Raw genomic sequence first — 14,880 nt, forward strand, 5'->3', positions numbered from 1 at the left:
TTGCAACAAATGCATGACTCTGGTGCAGGGTGCTGATAGTGGGGGAGGTTGTGTGTTTGGTGGGGTTGACACAGGGGGTATATAGGAAATCTCTGTACCATCCCCTCAATTTTGCTGTCAATCTAAAACTGCTTTTGAAAAAATAATAAAGTCCTTAAAAAAAAAAAAAAAGATAAAAAGTAGCCCCTAAAAAGAAAAAGTGTAGCCAAATTTTCAGAACAAGAAATATTACCAGGGATAAAGAAATGTCACTTCATAACATTAAGAGTGTTGATTCACCAAGAGACTATAAAGATACTAAACATACATGTGCTTAATGACAGAGCTCCAAAATACACGGAGCAAAATTGACGGAAGGAAAACAGACAAGCTACGTCTAGCCACAGACTCCAATACGCCTCTCTTAATAAGTGACAGAACCAGAGGTCATGAGTAGAAGATGCAAAGAACACGATCAAGCAATGTGACCTGACATTTACAAACAGAGATGGGCAAATATTCACAGCATTTTATCTGTAATACTCAAAACTGACAATATCCTAAATGCCCACCACCAGGAGAATGAATAATAAATTATAGTACGTTCACACAAGGGAAATGTTCTCAATACTGAAAACGGATGAACCACTGATACATGCAACGAAGCAGGTAACTTCCAAGATAGTCACCCTAAGTGAAAGATGCCAGACACAAAGAGGATGCACTGTCTGATTCCACTGGCATAAAACTCTACAAAATGCAAACTAATGTGAAGTTTTTATTTAGAATACATAAAGAACTCCTTCAGGTCAATAGGAAAATGACAGACAATCCACCAGAAAAACAGCATGAAACTGAACACATGTCACAAGAGAGAAAGTCCAAATGGCCAATACTTTAATCATCAAAGAATTGCAAATTACAAAGAAGTACCCTGACCCTCACCAAAAGGCCTAAAAGCAAAAAGACCAAGTACAGGCGAGGATGTGAATCCACTAGAACTCTTACACACCCTTTGACGGAGTGCAGGTTGGTACAACACTCTGGGAATCTCGGCATTATCTACTAAACTAAATATACACATTCAATGCGCCTCAGCAACTGTACACACGAGTGTACTGAAAAACATATACAAACATGCTTGTAGCAGTTGAAACATGGAAACGAAACGGATCTCCACCAATAAGGGAAAGGATTAAGTGTGGTCTATCCACGCAGTGGAATACTACGCAGTGATGAAAACGTGGACGGGTCCCACGAACCTAACAGTGAATCAAGGAGTCCAGCATGATGCACGACCCTACTCACACAGAGTTCCAACAGGAGCAAAACCAGCATGTGGCCCCAGGAGTCGAGGGAGGAGAGAAGGGAGCACAGGCTGAGAGGAGGCCTGGATGGTAGCTACCCAGTGGTGTTCACCTTGTTACAATCGCGACGATGGCGCGTAATATCCGGGACACGTTTTTCTGAGTCTTCCACACCCCACTGAAAAAGTGAGAAACACCAAGCTGGACACCAGAATGCAGGCCCAATTCATCAACACAAGGTGTGGTGAAGAAACACAGAAGAGCCTCTCGTAACTCAATAGGAAAAACTCAAACTATAGATTTCTCTTCAACGACGATGAACGACTTCTCCTCGTAGTAAAGTGAGTGCCAGTAAGATGGCAAGTTAGAGGGGCTTCTCAGGCAGACACAGCACTGAGGCATGTGCGGTAATCGTCGGCCTCCAACTCCAGAAGCCCAAAATGAAGATAAGGATTATCCCAATGCCAAAAATGCTGACAGAATTTACTTTTGCATTTTGTACAACGAAACTTGCTTTTAAGAGCATTGAGATAATTACACTAGTCACGGAGTAATCTTTGAATGAAAACTCATGTCTTTAAAGCTGTCAGTTTAGGGCGTCTGGGTGGCGCAGTTGGTTAAGCGTCCGACATCAGCCGGGTCACGGTCTCGCGGTCCGTGAGTTCGAGCCCCGCGTCGGGCTCTGGGCTGATGGCTCGGAGCCTGGAGCCTGTTTCCGATTCTGTGTCTCCCTCTCTCTCTGCCCCTCCCCTGTTCATGCTCTGTCTCTCTCTGTCCCAAAAATAAATAAAAACGTTGAAAAAAAATTAAAAAAAAAAAAAAGCTGTCAGTTTGATGTGAAATATTCTGCAATAAGCGTAACAAACTTCCTTAAATATGCTATATCTAAAATCTAGAAAAATTCACCTTATCTTGATTAAGATGAACCTTTTCTTGCTTATATTCTTATTAAAGAAAAAAACGTCTTTAATAAAGTGATTCCAGGGGCGCCTGGGTGGCGCAGTCGGTTAAGCGTCCGACCTCAGCCGGGTCACGATCTCGCGGTCCGTGAGTTCGAGCCCCGCGTCAGGCTCTGGGCTGATGGCTCGGAGCCTGGAGCCTGTTTCCGATTCTGTGTCTCCCTCTCTCTCTGACCCTCCCCCGTTCATGTTCTGTCTCTCTGTGTCTCAAAAATAAATAAACATTAAAAAAAAATAAAAAAAATAAAGTGATTCCAGGCAGTGTATTTTCTAAAACTCAAAAACGAACACAGCGGTTTTGTTTTGTTGACATTCTCCTCCCCTGGCTGGTGGCTGAGTCCGCGGAAGGTAGCATCACCCAAACAGCATCAGAGGGACGGACAGGTGACCGCGAGGCTCTTCAAGTCCCTGGACTCATCAAACAACACACAAAACTTTTTAGGTACCTGGTAAGAAGGGTCCTTGGTGCTCCACACGCAAAGTTCATTCCCATCTAAAGGGAAAGCGCAGAACCACAGGCCACAAGCAAGCTGAACATGGGACACGGGCTCCTTAGATTCGACCAGGCACCTTTCTGTGACCGTGTCACCGACGCAGCCGTCACCAGTGGAGAAAAACCCCTGTGGCTCTTCCATCCTCAATCTGAAAACGCAGGGACGCAGAAGACAACTAAGGGGTTGATGTGTTACACAGATGACAGTCTGTTTACTCACCATGATGAGTGTGATCACACACACAGTATGCCACACCCGCTTACTCACCTCCCACACCACACCCCCAGGAAAAAGAAGGGATTACTAAAGTCCTGAAGGTTCTGTACACACAACAGCTCCCTCCTCCCAGGGGCTTCCAGATTAAACAGACCTTGATGCAAGTCCCCCTCTTCCTACTCGACAGACCTCGCTCAGCCCTGCGGAATCTGTTTCCACCGCCGGAGATGGACAGAACCACGCCTCACAGAGGCGGTCTGGGACGGCGTGGTCTGCAACACGTGAGCCCAGCGCCAGCACTGAGGAGTATTCAGAAGGTTACCACTGAGACTGATTACTGTTATCGATAACTGAGATACTAAATCATTTTCCAAATTTTCCAAGGAAGTTGGTGGTAAAGTGCAATGTGAATCTATATCTCCTACTGCCCACCTTGGATCTATTCAACCGTTTCACAACCCTGACCCAGGTCACCCCTGCAGAGGCAGAATGCAGGGCTGGGGTCAGGCCCCTGGGCGGCAATCCTCCTGCTGTGCGATGCTGGCTCAGATGCACGGGTGTTTCCAGGACCTGACTAGAAACCCTTATTCTACCATGTATAAGGCCAAGATACCAGGCTAGGGGGGAAGTATAAGTGATAAAGTTCTCAAAGTACAGTCAGAGGGCTCACACTCCACGATCTCCCATATAATGAACCTTCTTTCTTATAACAAATAAGAGGTGATTTTTATAGGCTTGAAAATTGTGCAGTATTTGGAAAAAATAAAAACATTTTAAATATATTAATGCACATTCTTCCCCAATTCATAAACTTTATTTATTATTCTTGCAATTGCCAAGACACAGCAGGCAGTTTCATATAAAAAAAATAGCAAAATGTTTCAAAGTTACCACAATTTGCTTTTTGGGTTTTATCATTTTGAAGTACCCAGTCCCTAGCACAGTGGCCGGCATATAGTTGGTGATGAAAGAAAGTGTCCCAAGTGGATGAAGTGAAATTACCGTGTAGCTCCTTCCACTGCTTCCCCAAAGCATAAAGAAATCTTAAGAAACAGATGAAAGAATATATTAAACATTACAAATGTTTCAACATCTTAAGAATTCACCCACTGACTGGATAAAGAAGATGTGGGAGACAGACAGACAGACACACACACACACACACACACACACACACACACACATAGGAATATTACTCAGCCATTAAAAAAAGAATGAGATCTTGCCATGTGCAATGACATGGGTGGACCCAGAGAGCACAATACTAAGTAAGATAAGTCAGTGTGGGAAAGACAAATACCGTATGATCTCACTCATATGCAGAATTTGAGAAATAAAACAAAGGAAAAAACAGACCAAAAAAACAGACTCCTAAATACGGAGAACAAACCACTGGTCACCAGAGGGGAGGTGGGTGGCCGACGTGTGACAGGCAGACTTGGGACGAGCACTGAGAAAAGTACAGAAGTGCCGAATCACTCTATTGCACACCCGAAACTAATTTGGCAACGTATGTCAGTTACACTTGAATAAAAAAAAACTTTTAACAGAAAGAAGCACTACTTCGAGTAAAATATTTACGTTTTCATGAGAATTAAAGACATAAATTTTTTTAAAAAACAAAAAAAAGGGGCCCCTGGGGGGCTCAGTTGGTTGTGCGTCCAACTTCGGTTCAGGTCATGATCTCGCGGTCTGTGGGTTCGAGCCCCACGTCAGGCTCTGTGCTGACAGCTCGGAGCCTGGGGCCTGCTTGGGATTCTGTGTCTGTCTGTCTGTCTCTCTCTCTCTCTCTCTCTCTCTCTGCCCCTAACCCACTCACATTCTGTCTCTGTCTCTCTCAAAAATAAATAAACATTAAAAAAAAATTTTTTTTTAACAGAAAAGAATCTACCCATTCTACCAAAGAGTCTACCAAATAAGACTGTGATTAAATCTCGTCTTATTTCTTCAACATAAACTTTTATAAACCAAGAACTGTCTTGATCTCTTCTGTAATCCCTATAACATTCAGCACCATTATAGCAAATCATAGCATCTGTACACCAATGTACAGTTTAAAAATCATTTTTCTACATATTAACATGCAGATTTGGGTATATCAATAAATACGTGATATCATTTGACACTTACAATAGAGCTTTAAAGTTGTTAAATGTTTTTTCCCATTTTACAGGTGAAAAAAATCAGAGGGTTAGTAAGGGTTAGATGAAACTCATTAGTGGCATTGCCACAGTGGGAACTCACATTTCTGACTCCTCATTGGTGGCACCTCTGCCATGGCACACACAGAGCAGGGGCCACAGGTGACTTCACAGCTCCACTGACCTAAGAAAGCAGCAGCGGCAATCTGTGCAGGGAGCAGCATGGGTTCACGGTCAAACAGATTTGCAGGGGAGATACCGGCTCAGCCACTCACTGCTGCTCTAAATGGCTTGGCGTCTGTAACGACGCCCACTCCACCTGCTGGTGACCGGGCTTGGAGCAGCCCCCGGACAGCCTCTCAGAAGGGCTCGGCCACCCCGGAACCCACTCATTCTATCTGTGCTGCCTTGAGAGTCACTAGACGATGCGTGTGCTCCTGCTGGCCTTTCCTTGGACAGAGCTGCAGTCCCCTTGGCCTTGGGCTGCCGGCCATCCTAACTTTCCACCCACAGGCTGCTGGAAATCCCTGCTGAGGCAGGAACCCCTGGACGGAACTGGAGCTTAACTGGAATAAAGGATGAAAGAATGTTACCTTCAGCTACATGAAACAAATCATTTTATTTGTTCAGGGACAACTACATAACCATTTGGGAAATAATAACAAAAACAAATTTCAGACAGATTGCCCATTATAAAATACTATCGAAAATTCAAAAACAAAAAACTAGTGATAAATCTGTAAAAATAAAAGGAAAGAATTAACATCCTTAATATTTGAGAGCTATTATAAAGAAATAAAACCTCAATAGAAAAAGAATACAAACTACAGAGGAGCAATAAAAGGCATCATATGAAAACCTTACAGCAAACATTATACTCAGCGGGGGAAAGCTGACAGCTGTTCCCCTAAGGTCAGGAATAAAATAAGGATGCCCACTCTCATCACTGTTATTCAACATAGTACTAGAAGTTGTGTCCACAGCAATCAGACAAGAAAAAGAAATAAAAGGCATCCAAACTGGTAAGGAAGAGGTAAAACTCTCACTATTTGCAGAGGACATGATACTATATACAGAAAACCCTAAAGTCTCCCCCAAGAAACTAGTAGGACAGATAAATGAATTCATTAAAGTCACAGGACACAAAACTAATGTACAAGATCTGTTGCATTCCTCTACATGAAAGCAGGAGAAAGAGAAATTAAGAAAACAATTCCACTTATAATTGCACCAAAGACAATTAGGGTATCTAGGAATAAACTTAACTGAAGAGGTGAAAGACCTGTACTCTGAAAACTATAAACAAAACACTGAAGAAAGAAATTCAAGATGACACAAAGAAATGGAAAGACATTCCATGCTCACGGACTGAAAGAGCAAACATTGTTAAAATGTCTATACTACCCAAGTAATCTATACCTTTATGCAATCCCTATCAAAATATCAAACAGCATTTTTCACAGAACTAGAACAAACAATCCTAAAATTTGTATGTAAACACAAAAGACTCCAAATAGCCAAAACAATCTTGAAAAAGAAAAACAAAACTGGAGGCATCACCATTCTGGACTTCCAAGTTACATCACAAAGCCGTAGTAATCAGGACAGTATGGTACTGGCACAAAAACAGATACATAGATCAACAGAACAGAATAGAAAACCCAGAAATGGACCAAAACTATATGGTCAACTCATCTTTGATAGAGCAGGAAAGACTATCCAATGGAAAAAGGACAACCTCTTTAACAAATGGTATCGGGAAAACTGGACAGCCATGTGAAAAATAATGAAACTGGACCACCTTCTTACACTATACTGAAAGTGGATTAAATACCTAAGTATGAGACCTGAAAGCATAAAAATTCTAGAGAACACAGGCAATAACCTCCTTGACATCAACTGTAGCAACGTCTTTCTAGACACATCTCTGGAGGCAAGGGAAATAAAGCAATGATAGGCTACTGGGACTATATCAAAATAAAAGGCTTCTGCCCAGTGAAGAAAACAATCACAAAACTGAAAGACAGCCTACAGAATAGGAGAAGGTATTTGCAAACGGCATATCTGATAAAGGGTTAGTGTCTATCCAAAACATATAAAGAATTGATAAACTCAATACCCAAAACAACAAACAATTGACTTTAAAAAATGGGCAGAAGACATGAAGAGGTATCTCTCCAAAGAAGACATCCAGATGGCTAACAGTCTCATGAAAAGATGCTCAACATCACTCATTACCAGGGAAACACAAGTCAAAACCACAATGAGATACCACCTCACACCTGTCAAAATAGCTAAAATCAACAGCACAATAAACAACAGGTGTTGATGAGGATGCAGAGAAAGAGGAACCCTCTTGCGCTGTTGGTGGGAATGCAAACTGGGTACTAGGTATTTACCCAAAGAATATAAAAACACTAATTCAAAGGGATAGCCAAATTATGGAAGGAGCCCAAGTCTCCATCAATTGATAAACTGATAAAGATGTGGTGTATATATACACAATGGAGTATTACTCTGCCATAAAAGAATAAAATCTTGCCATTTGCAATGATGTAGATGGAACCAGAGTGTATTATCCTAAGCAAAATAAGTCAGAGAAAGACAAATACCATATGATTTCACTCGTGTGTGAAATTTAAGAAACAAAACAAACAAGCAAAGGAAAAAAAGAGAGAAAGAGAGACAAAGCAAGAAACAGACTATTAACTATAGAGAATGAATGGGTGGTTACCAGAGGGCAGGTGGATGGTGGGATGGGGGAGACAGGGGATGGAGATTAAAGAGTACATGTATCACGATGGAAAAATAAATAAGTAAAAGTATTTTTGTGATTAAAAAACTAAACAGGAACAATAAGTTCACAAAAGGATTCATACCAGTGCCCGATATAAAATATCATCAATGCAGACTTTTTCTCATTCACTGCTGGTAAGACAATAAATGGACATAAGCTTTGGCTATTCGGCAACGTGTATCAAAATGTTTTAAAAGGTACATATTCTTTGATTCAAAAATTTCCATTCCATAAATTTAGAACAAGTAAATCATCGTACACTTCCCAAAGTAGCATTGATTATAACATAAAATGCAATGACAGTCCTTACATTCAGCGGAACACAGTGTCGACATTTAAAAAGATGACATTAAGACAGTTCACTCTGCACATCGGCGAGAGCCTTTTCAGCGTAGACCGCAGAAAGCTCAGCCTAATCCAGCCTGAAGAAAGAGAACTCTCTGGAGGGACAGACCTTTAACTGGAAGGTCTGTGCAGGACTGCACGCAACAGCCCGAGCCAGCCCGGCCTGGCCTCTCAGCCTGCAGCTGTGCGCGTCTGCGTGTGGGCTCCGGTTTCCACTTTCTGCTGCCACTGCCGGCAACACGGTGGCCGGCGGCCCCCACGGCCGCCCTCCCACGCTCTGGTGCGCTGGGAAGAGCGGCCATCTCTCCCATCCAACCCCGAACACGCTGTGTGAGTCTGGGCCAGTCTGGGCCACTTCTTGGCCTTGACTTTATCACGTGATCAGAGGGATGCAACCGTGCTGACCGGTCGGCCTGAGGTGGCACGGACCGTGACCCCTGCGGCCAGGACAGGGAAGAGCGGCCACCGAAGCAGGCTCACGTGCCCCTGTCAGAAGAGGAACAGATACTGAGAAAAAAAGGCCACGTGCATTTAAGTCCCTATTAACATTCAGATGTTCAGGGAGGATGAACTCCTATACGATACATCCACAATAATAAATATAATAATAAAATCCACAAATACAAAACTTAGATTCTTCAGAAGACACCACTCAGTGAGCGAAAAGACAAGCCGCAAAGCAGGAACGATGAGCAACTCTTCAAGCTAAGCGTATCCGGAACTTACAAAGAACTCGCACAGATCTTCAGCCAGACAAGCCAGTAGAAAAACGTGCAACAGCCACTGGATGAAAGATCTCCAAACGGCCAATTAACCGGAAAAGATGCTCATCCTCGCTGATCACCAGAGAAATGCCAGTCGAAATAAAAAATGAAAACCGTACACCCGTCAGAATGGCTAAAATCAAAAAGACTACGAGAGGGACACGGTATTGACGAACTTCCAAACCCTCAGGAGGAGGAGGAGTGTCGGCTGAAGAACCACGCAGAAAAACGGACCCGGGGCCGGGTCTCTCTCTGCTGGGCGCGCGCACTGAGAAACAGGGGCCACAGAGCAGAGTCCTCGGGGTGGCACTCGGGCCTCCACGCCGGAGAGCGCCTGATCAAGGGGGCGCGCTCGCGGCAGCGGTCCGCTCCACCCCGATGGCACCCATGCGCACCCTAGGTGACCGCACAGCGTCCCGCGACGCGAGAGCGACTGGTCGGTCTTAGCTCGTCGGCTGGAAGAGCTCAACGCACACGTTAGGGAGGAGAGTGGCCGCCTGTGGGAAACAGGCAGGTAGCGATGACGACAGGGCCACAGGGCTCTGCGATGCTGACAGCACGCGGCCCACCCCGCGGGGTGACCGCCTGCTCTCACTCAACACCAATTCCCACCCCGGACGGAGGTCTCTAGCTGCACTGCTGCCACGTGGGCAGCCTGGCATTTTCCTGCAATTTCCTGCAATAAACATGCATTGCACGTGGGGCACCGCCTTCCCTGTTGGGGCTCGATTACCCGTAGGGTGACGGCTGCTGGGTTACAGGAAGCCAGCGCGCTCTCCTTGAGACTCACCTGTTCCCAGGCCAGGCATCCTTACCTGTTCCCATGCCTCGTCCCTAGGCAGCCTGAGGGGAATTTAGTTCCCTAAGGAGCCCCCTCTGGGCCACAATCAAGGGATGACCAAACCAGGGGTATGATGACAACGGCAGCTCAGCCGCTGCCCACAGCTGCCCCTCTTTCTGAAGAGGGAGAGCAAACTCCTGGGCCCGGAGCTCATCCGACACCACAGCCCCAGCGCCGTTCATCGTCCCCTCGTGACTCCGTTCATTCCTCGGATTTGCTCCTCCCTCAACAACACGGGTGTGAACTGCACGGGTCCACTTATACACAGATTTTTTTTCAGTAAACACAGTGCAGCACTGTAAACGTATGTTCCTTATCATTTCCTTAATAACATTTTCTTTTCTCTAATGACTTCGTTGTAAGAATATGGTACGTAGTTCAGATTACATACAAAATGTGTGTCAACTGTTTATGTTGTGGGTAAGGCTTCTACTCAACAGCAGGCTATTAGTAAAGTTTTCAGGGAGTCAAAAGTTATACACAGATTTTCAACTGCATGGGGGGTGGGCATCCCTAACCCCCACGCTGTTCAAAGGTCAAGTGTATATACATACACACACGTAAGAGTATATAACCGATTAACGTCTAGCTCTGGGAAAGGGAAAAAACGTGTCCTAGTACCTCGTACGTGTTAGGTATTCAATAAATATTTGAATTGTTAAAAAGGAGACAGCAGGACCTAAATGTAGTCAGTGTGCTAAACCCCATCAGCAGACCAAGACTTAACACCTAATCTAACCACAGTCTCCATCCCCAGGAACCTAACTGCTTACCACTCAGCTCGGAATTACCTGGTCAGCTCTAGTGACCAGATTTGATGTGCCCCACAGACCCCGTCCACTCCCCTGAGGAAGGCGACCTTGCCGGAAACAACGCATTCTCTAATAATTTCCTTTTCCACCCTCCCTTCCCCCCAGCTCAGCAGAGCTCCTCTCCATTGCGAGATGGGATGCTGCCCGACTCAAGCACCATGAAACAGCCAGTCTGGTCTTTCAATCTACTCAGCCGAGTCTGTTAGGTGCCGGACGTGGCAGCCGTGCTGGGGTCTGGAGCGCTCTCTGACAGCGGCGGGATGAGGACACGCACAGGCGTGGTACCCTGCGGCCACAGTGAGTGCCTGTCCCGGCTCCCGAGGGCCGTGGGTGCGCTCCTGCGGGTTCTGAGCTCTGCTCTCTCCGTGCTGAGCTCCTCACCTAATTCCATTTCCACGGTTCCCCACTTGGTCGGAATCCCTCCCCAAATTCTCTCCTGACTCTGCCTGGATCCCACACTGGGAACTGCTGGTGGTACCAGACTGGGTCCAACCTAAAAACCTGGGCCCAGTTTCAGCTGGCCTGGGTCCAGCACCAGACCTCAGGCGAATAACATTTTGTAGTAAGTAAAGGCTAATAGCTAACGGGAGTCTTGAAAGCCAAAAAAGCTGGGGACATCGGTGGGCACAGGTCAAGCACTTAAAGGCCGTTAAAGTGCTCGCCACCTCAGAAAGACTCATGGTAAGCTGGTCGGAGAAAATGACAAAGTATCCTTGATGACTCTGCAACCGAGCCAGAACGGGAGGGGGGTTCGACCTCCAGCTGTCCTGAAGCTACAACTACTGAAATACGGAGCAGCGGCTGATGACAAAGGTGTGGGAAGGGTGCCAGATCATGCACACTCTTTTCTGCGTCCATCAGTCCTTCCCTAAATGTTTTTAAGTTTATTTATCCAGAGAGAGTGGGTGCGAGTGGGGGGAGTGGCAGGGGGGGCGGGGAGAGAGAGAATCACAAGCAGACTCTGGGCGCCAGTGCAGAGCCCAGCTCAGGGCTCACACTCACAAACCAGGAGATCACCGCCCCAGCCCAAACCAAGAGTCAGCCGCTCAACCGGGCCAGCCACGAGCCCCTAAAATACGATTTAAAGATAATAGTACTCTTTCTATACAGCTGCTTTAATTAAAAACAAAAATGGGGGCGTCCAGTGGCTCAGTCGGTTGAGTGGCCGACTTCAGCTCAGGTCATGATCTCGCGACTGGTGAGTTCAAGCCCCACGTCGGGCTCTGGGCTGACAGCTAGGAGCACGGAGTCTGCTTTGGATTCTGTGTCTCCTTCTCTCTGCCCCTCCCCTGCTCATGTTCTCTCTCTCTGTCTCCTCTCTTGCTCAAAAATAAACATTAAAAAATCAAAAAAAAAAAAAAGAAAAGAAAAAAAGACTATGCCCTCTTTCTGTTAGCCAGACTGGAGAAGCTGATTCTGTAGACTGTCAATTCTCAAACTGCGCAGTGCGCACTTTTGTGCCTCCATCACTTGTTAGGTGAGCACAAATCGCTGACTCCTGACTGTCGCTACCACACTGGTTTTCATTTCCAGGGCGCCCGGGTGGCTCACTTGGTTAAGCATCAGACTCTTGACCTCAACTCAGGTCATGATCTCAGGGTTCTTGATTTCCAGCCCCGCATCAGGCTCTGTGCTGACAGCGTGGAGCCTGCTTGGGATTCTCTACCCCACCCCACCCCCACCCCCCGTCCCTCTCCCACTTCTGCATGCGTGCGCACGCAGGCTTTCTCTAAGTGAATAAATTTTTTTTTAAATGATAAAACTCCTTTCCTTTTGTTATTTAAATTTTTTGTAATGTTTATTTTTGAGAGAGACAGAGACAGACAGAGCATGAGTGGGGGAGGCGTAGAGAGAGGGAGAGGGAGACACAGAAGCTGAGGCAGGCTCCAGGCTCCGAGCTGTCAGCACAGAGCCGACACGGAGCTCGAACCCATGAACCAGGACATGACCTGAGCCGAAAATGACCAATAGGTTGCCCTTAATCCCAGGTTCCAAATTAACAAAGTATCCTGAAAATAAACACAACTACATTTTGAAGCCTCTTTTAGGAGAATTTGAAAAAGTACCATGTTCTTCTTACTAGGAACGGAGAACAGATAGCAAGCGCTGCGCAAGGGTCTCTCGCCTGGGGCCCGCCCGGACCCCGCGCACAGCCCGCGAGGCGGACGCTCGGTCGCGGCGAGCACAGGACGGGTAACAGGTGCCCCGACAAGGGTCTCTTCGGGCGCACCGGGCTCTCACCTGGGGGCGGCTCGGACCCCGCACGGCCAGCGAGGCGGACGCTCCGGCACGGCGAGCACCTAGAGAGCTGGGAGCCGGCGGCCCGCCCCACCCGCCGTCGCCCTGGTTACCAGCCGCCGCGGCTCAGAGGCCACGAGACTCTCGTCATTCCCGCGAGAGCCCAAAGGACCTTCGCTTCCGGGCACGCCTCACTTCCGGGTGCCGCCCCACTTCCGGCTGCTCCGGCGCGGCGGCCCGGCGCTGGGCCCGATGCTCCGGACGCGGCACCCGGCGGGGAGCGGCGGTGAGTCCAGGGCCCGGAGGCCGGCCCGCCACCCCGCCGCCGCCCGCGGGGCCCCCCCCCCCTCCCGCCCCTGGCGGAGTCGTCTCCCCCCGATCCGCCCCTCCGCTCGGCCCCGCGCCCCGTGTCCCTCCCCTCCTCCACCCTCCCGCGCGCCTCCCTTCTCACCTCCTCTCCCTCTCCTCCACCCCGCCTCCCCGCACGGCCTCCCTCCTCCCTCCCCTCTTCCCCCTCCCCCCTTCTTCCCCCTCCCCGGGCCCCCAGCGGCGGCCTGGCGCGGGCGCGCTGAGTGTCCCCTCTGGTCCTGCAGGACGTCCGCGGACTAGCAGGTGACGGCCCCCGGCGTCGGGCATGGCAGCCGCCTGGCGGCGCGCTCTGCTGCTCCTGCTGGCCTCGCAGCTCGCGTGGTCGGGGAGCCCCCCGGACGAGGAGGAGGTTCCCGAGGAGTGGCTCCTCCTGCACGTGGTGCAGGGGCACATAGGCGCGGGGAACTACAGCTACCTGAGGTTGAACCACGAGGGGAAGATCGTCCTCCAGATGCGGAGCGTGAGGGGGGACGCGGACCTGTACGTGTCCGACAGCACGCTGCACCCGAGCTTCGACGACTACGACCTGCAGTCGGTGACGTGCGGCCCGGACGCGGTGTCCATCCCCGCGCACTTCCGGCGGCCCGTGGGCATCGGGGTGTACGGGCACCCGTCCCACCACGAGAGCGAGTTCGAGATGAAAGTGTATTACGACCGGGCGGTGGAGCGGTCCCCGTTCGGGGAGGCGGCCTACGCCGACGGGACGGGCCCAAGCCAGCGGCCGGCGTCCGCGCCCGAGGACGCGCCCCCGGAGGAGGAGTCCGTGCTCTGGACCGTTTTAATTAGTGTTTTGAAACTGGTACTTGAGATTCTCTTCTGATCCCTCGGACGTGCTCGGAAGACACCCTGATAAGACGTGCCGGGGACCGCGGGCCTCCGAACCCGGCTCCGTTTATCCGCCGGGAGGTCACGTTCCAAACATAAAGCCATAGGATTTCGTTACCTCATTTACCCCGAAAGTAGGGAAAGCGGCAAGAACGATGTTGCTTTTTCAGTCCTCAAAGTTCCTGTAAGAGGAATACGCACAATAAAATGTTTAAACTCCGGTTTGATCGGTTTGTCAGGGGACTAGGAGGTTTAGGCAAAATGCAGCACCTTTCCTGCCGCCGCGCGGCTCAGATGGACAGGTTGGCAGCTGCACCTTCACTCCAGTTAGCGGTTCTAGGTGAGGTGCAAACCTTGAACAGCTCCGAAATGTACCCCTTCCTATCTCTCCGCCGGGGTGTGGCCTAAAGCTCCAAGCCTGCGCCCCAAGAGGATCCACCTGGAGCCCTACCCAGGTGTGCCCCTGCCCCCTGCCGGTTAAGGTCATTTGCATTGATCACCTGCAGCTATCTTAGCAATTAAAATTCGTCCATTATTAAGTAATTTTGTTATGCTACCCATGACTGGCCAGAAACAATACAGATTAGGAAAACTTCATGCAAATAAAGTTTCAGGCCAAAGAGAAATAAAGTTAAGTACTTCAATTAAGTTGCATATATTTCCACTGAATTTCTGGAGAGAGCCAAAGCCCTAAGAGACTTAAAAAAAAAAAAAAAAGAAAGAAAAATGAACTATTTCTCTACCTGAAATTGGTTTTAAGAGGAATAGTAGCTTATAACAAATAAATCAACTT

The 14,880-nt window shown here is 48.2% G+C and overlaps 2 protein-coding genes across 2 annotated transcripts in view; one reads left to right on the top strand and one right to left on the bottom strand.

The window, feature by feature from the left end:
- WDR27 (WD repeat domain 27) overlaps window positions 1-13,012 on the bottom strand; it is a 154,286-nt gene extending 141,274 nt beyond the window's left edge. The window contains exons 1-2 of the mRNA XM_032593355.1: window positions 12,897-13,012; window positions 2,692-2,887 (exon numbers count right to left, since the gene is read on the bottom strand). Coding sequence (XP_032449246.1) covers window positions 2,692-2,880 — 189 coding nt within the window. The 5' untranslated portion in view covers window positions 2,881-2,887; window positions 12,897-13,012. The remainder of the gene's footprint in view (window positions 1-2,691; window positions 2,888-12,896) is intronic.
- An 85-nt stretch (window positions 13,013-13,097) lies between these two features.
- Window positions 13,098-14,804, top strand: CB2H6orf120 (chromosome B2 C6orf120 homolog). The gene is made up of 2 exons (XM_030316807.2): window positions 13,098-13,179; window positions 13,487-14,804. The coding sequence occupies exon 2, from the start codon at window positions 13,528-13,530 to the stop codon at window positions 14,080-14,082; it is 555 nt and encodes a 184-aa protein (XP_030172667.1). The 5' UTR covers window positions 13,098-13,179; window positions 13,487-13,527; the 3' UTR covers window positions 14,083-14,804.
- Window positions 14,805-14,880: the final 76 nt, after the last annotated feature.

The sequence above is a fragment of the Lynx canadensis genome, chromosome B2 (genome assembly GCF_007474595.2).
Source record: "Lynx canadensis isolate LIC74 chromosome B2, mLynCan4.pri.v2, whole genome shotgun sequence".
Classification (NCBI taxonomy): Eukaryota; Metazoa; Chordata; class Mammalia; order Carnivora; family Felidae; genus Lynx; species Lynx canadensis.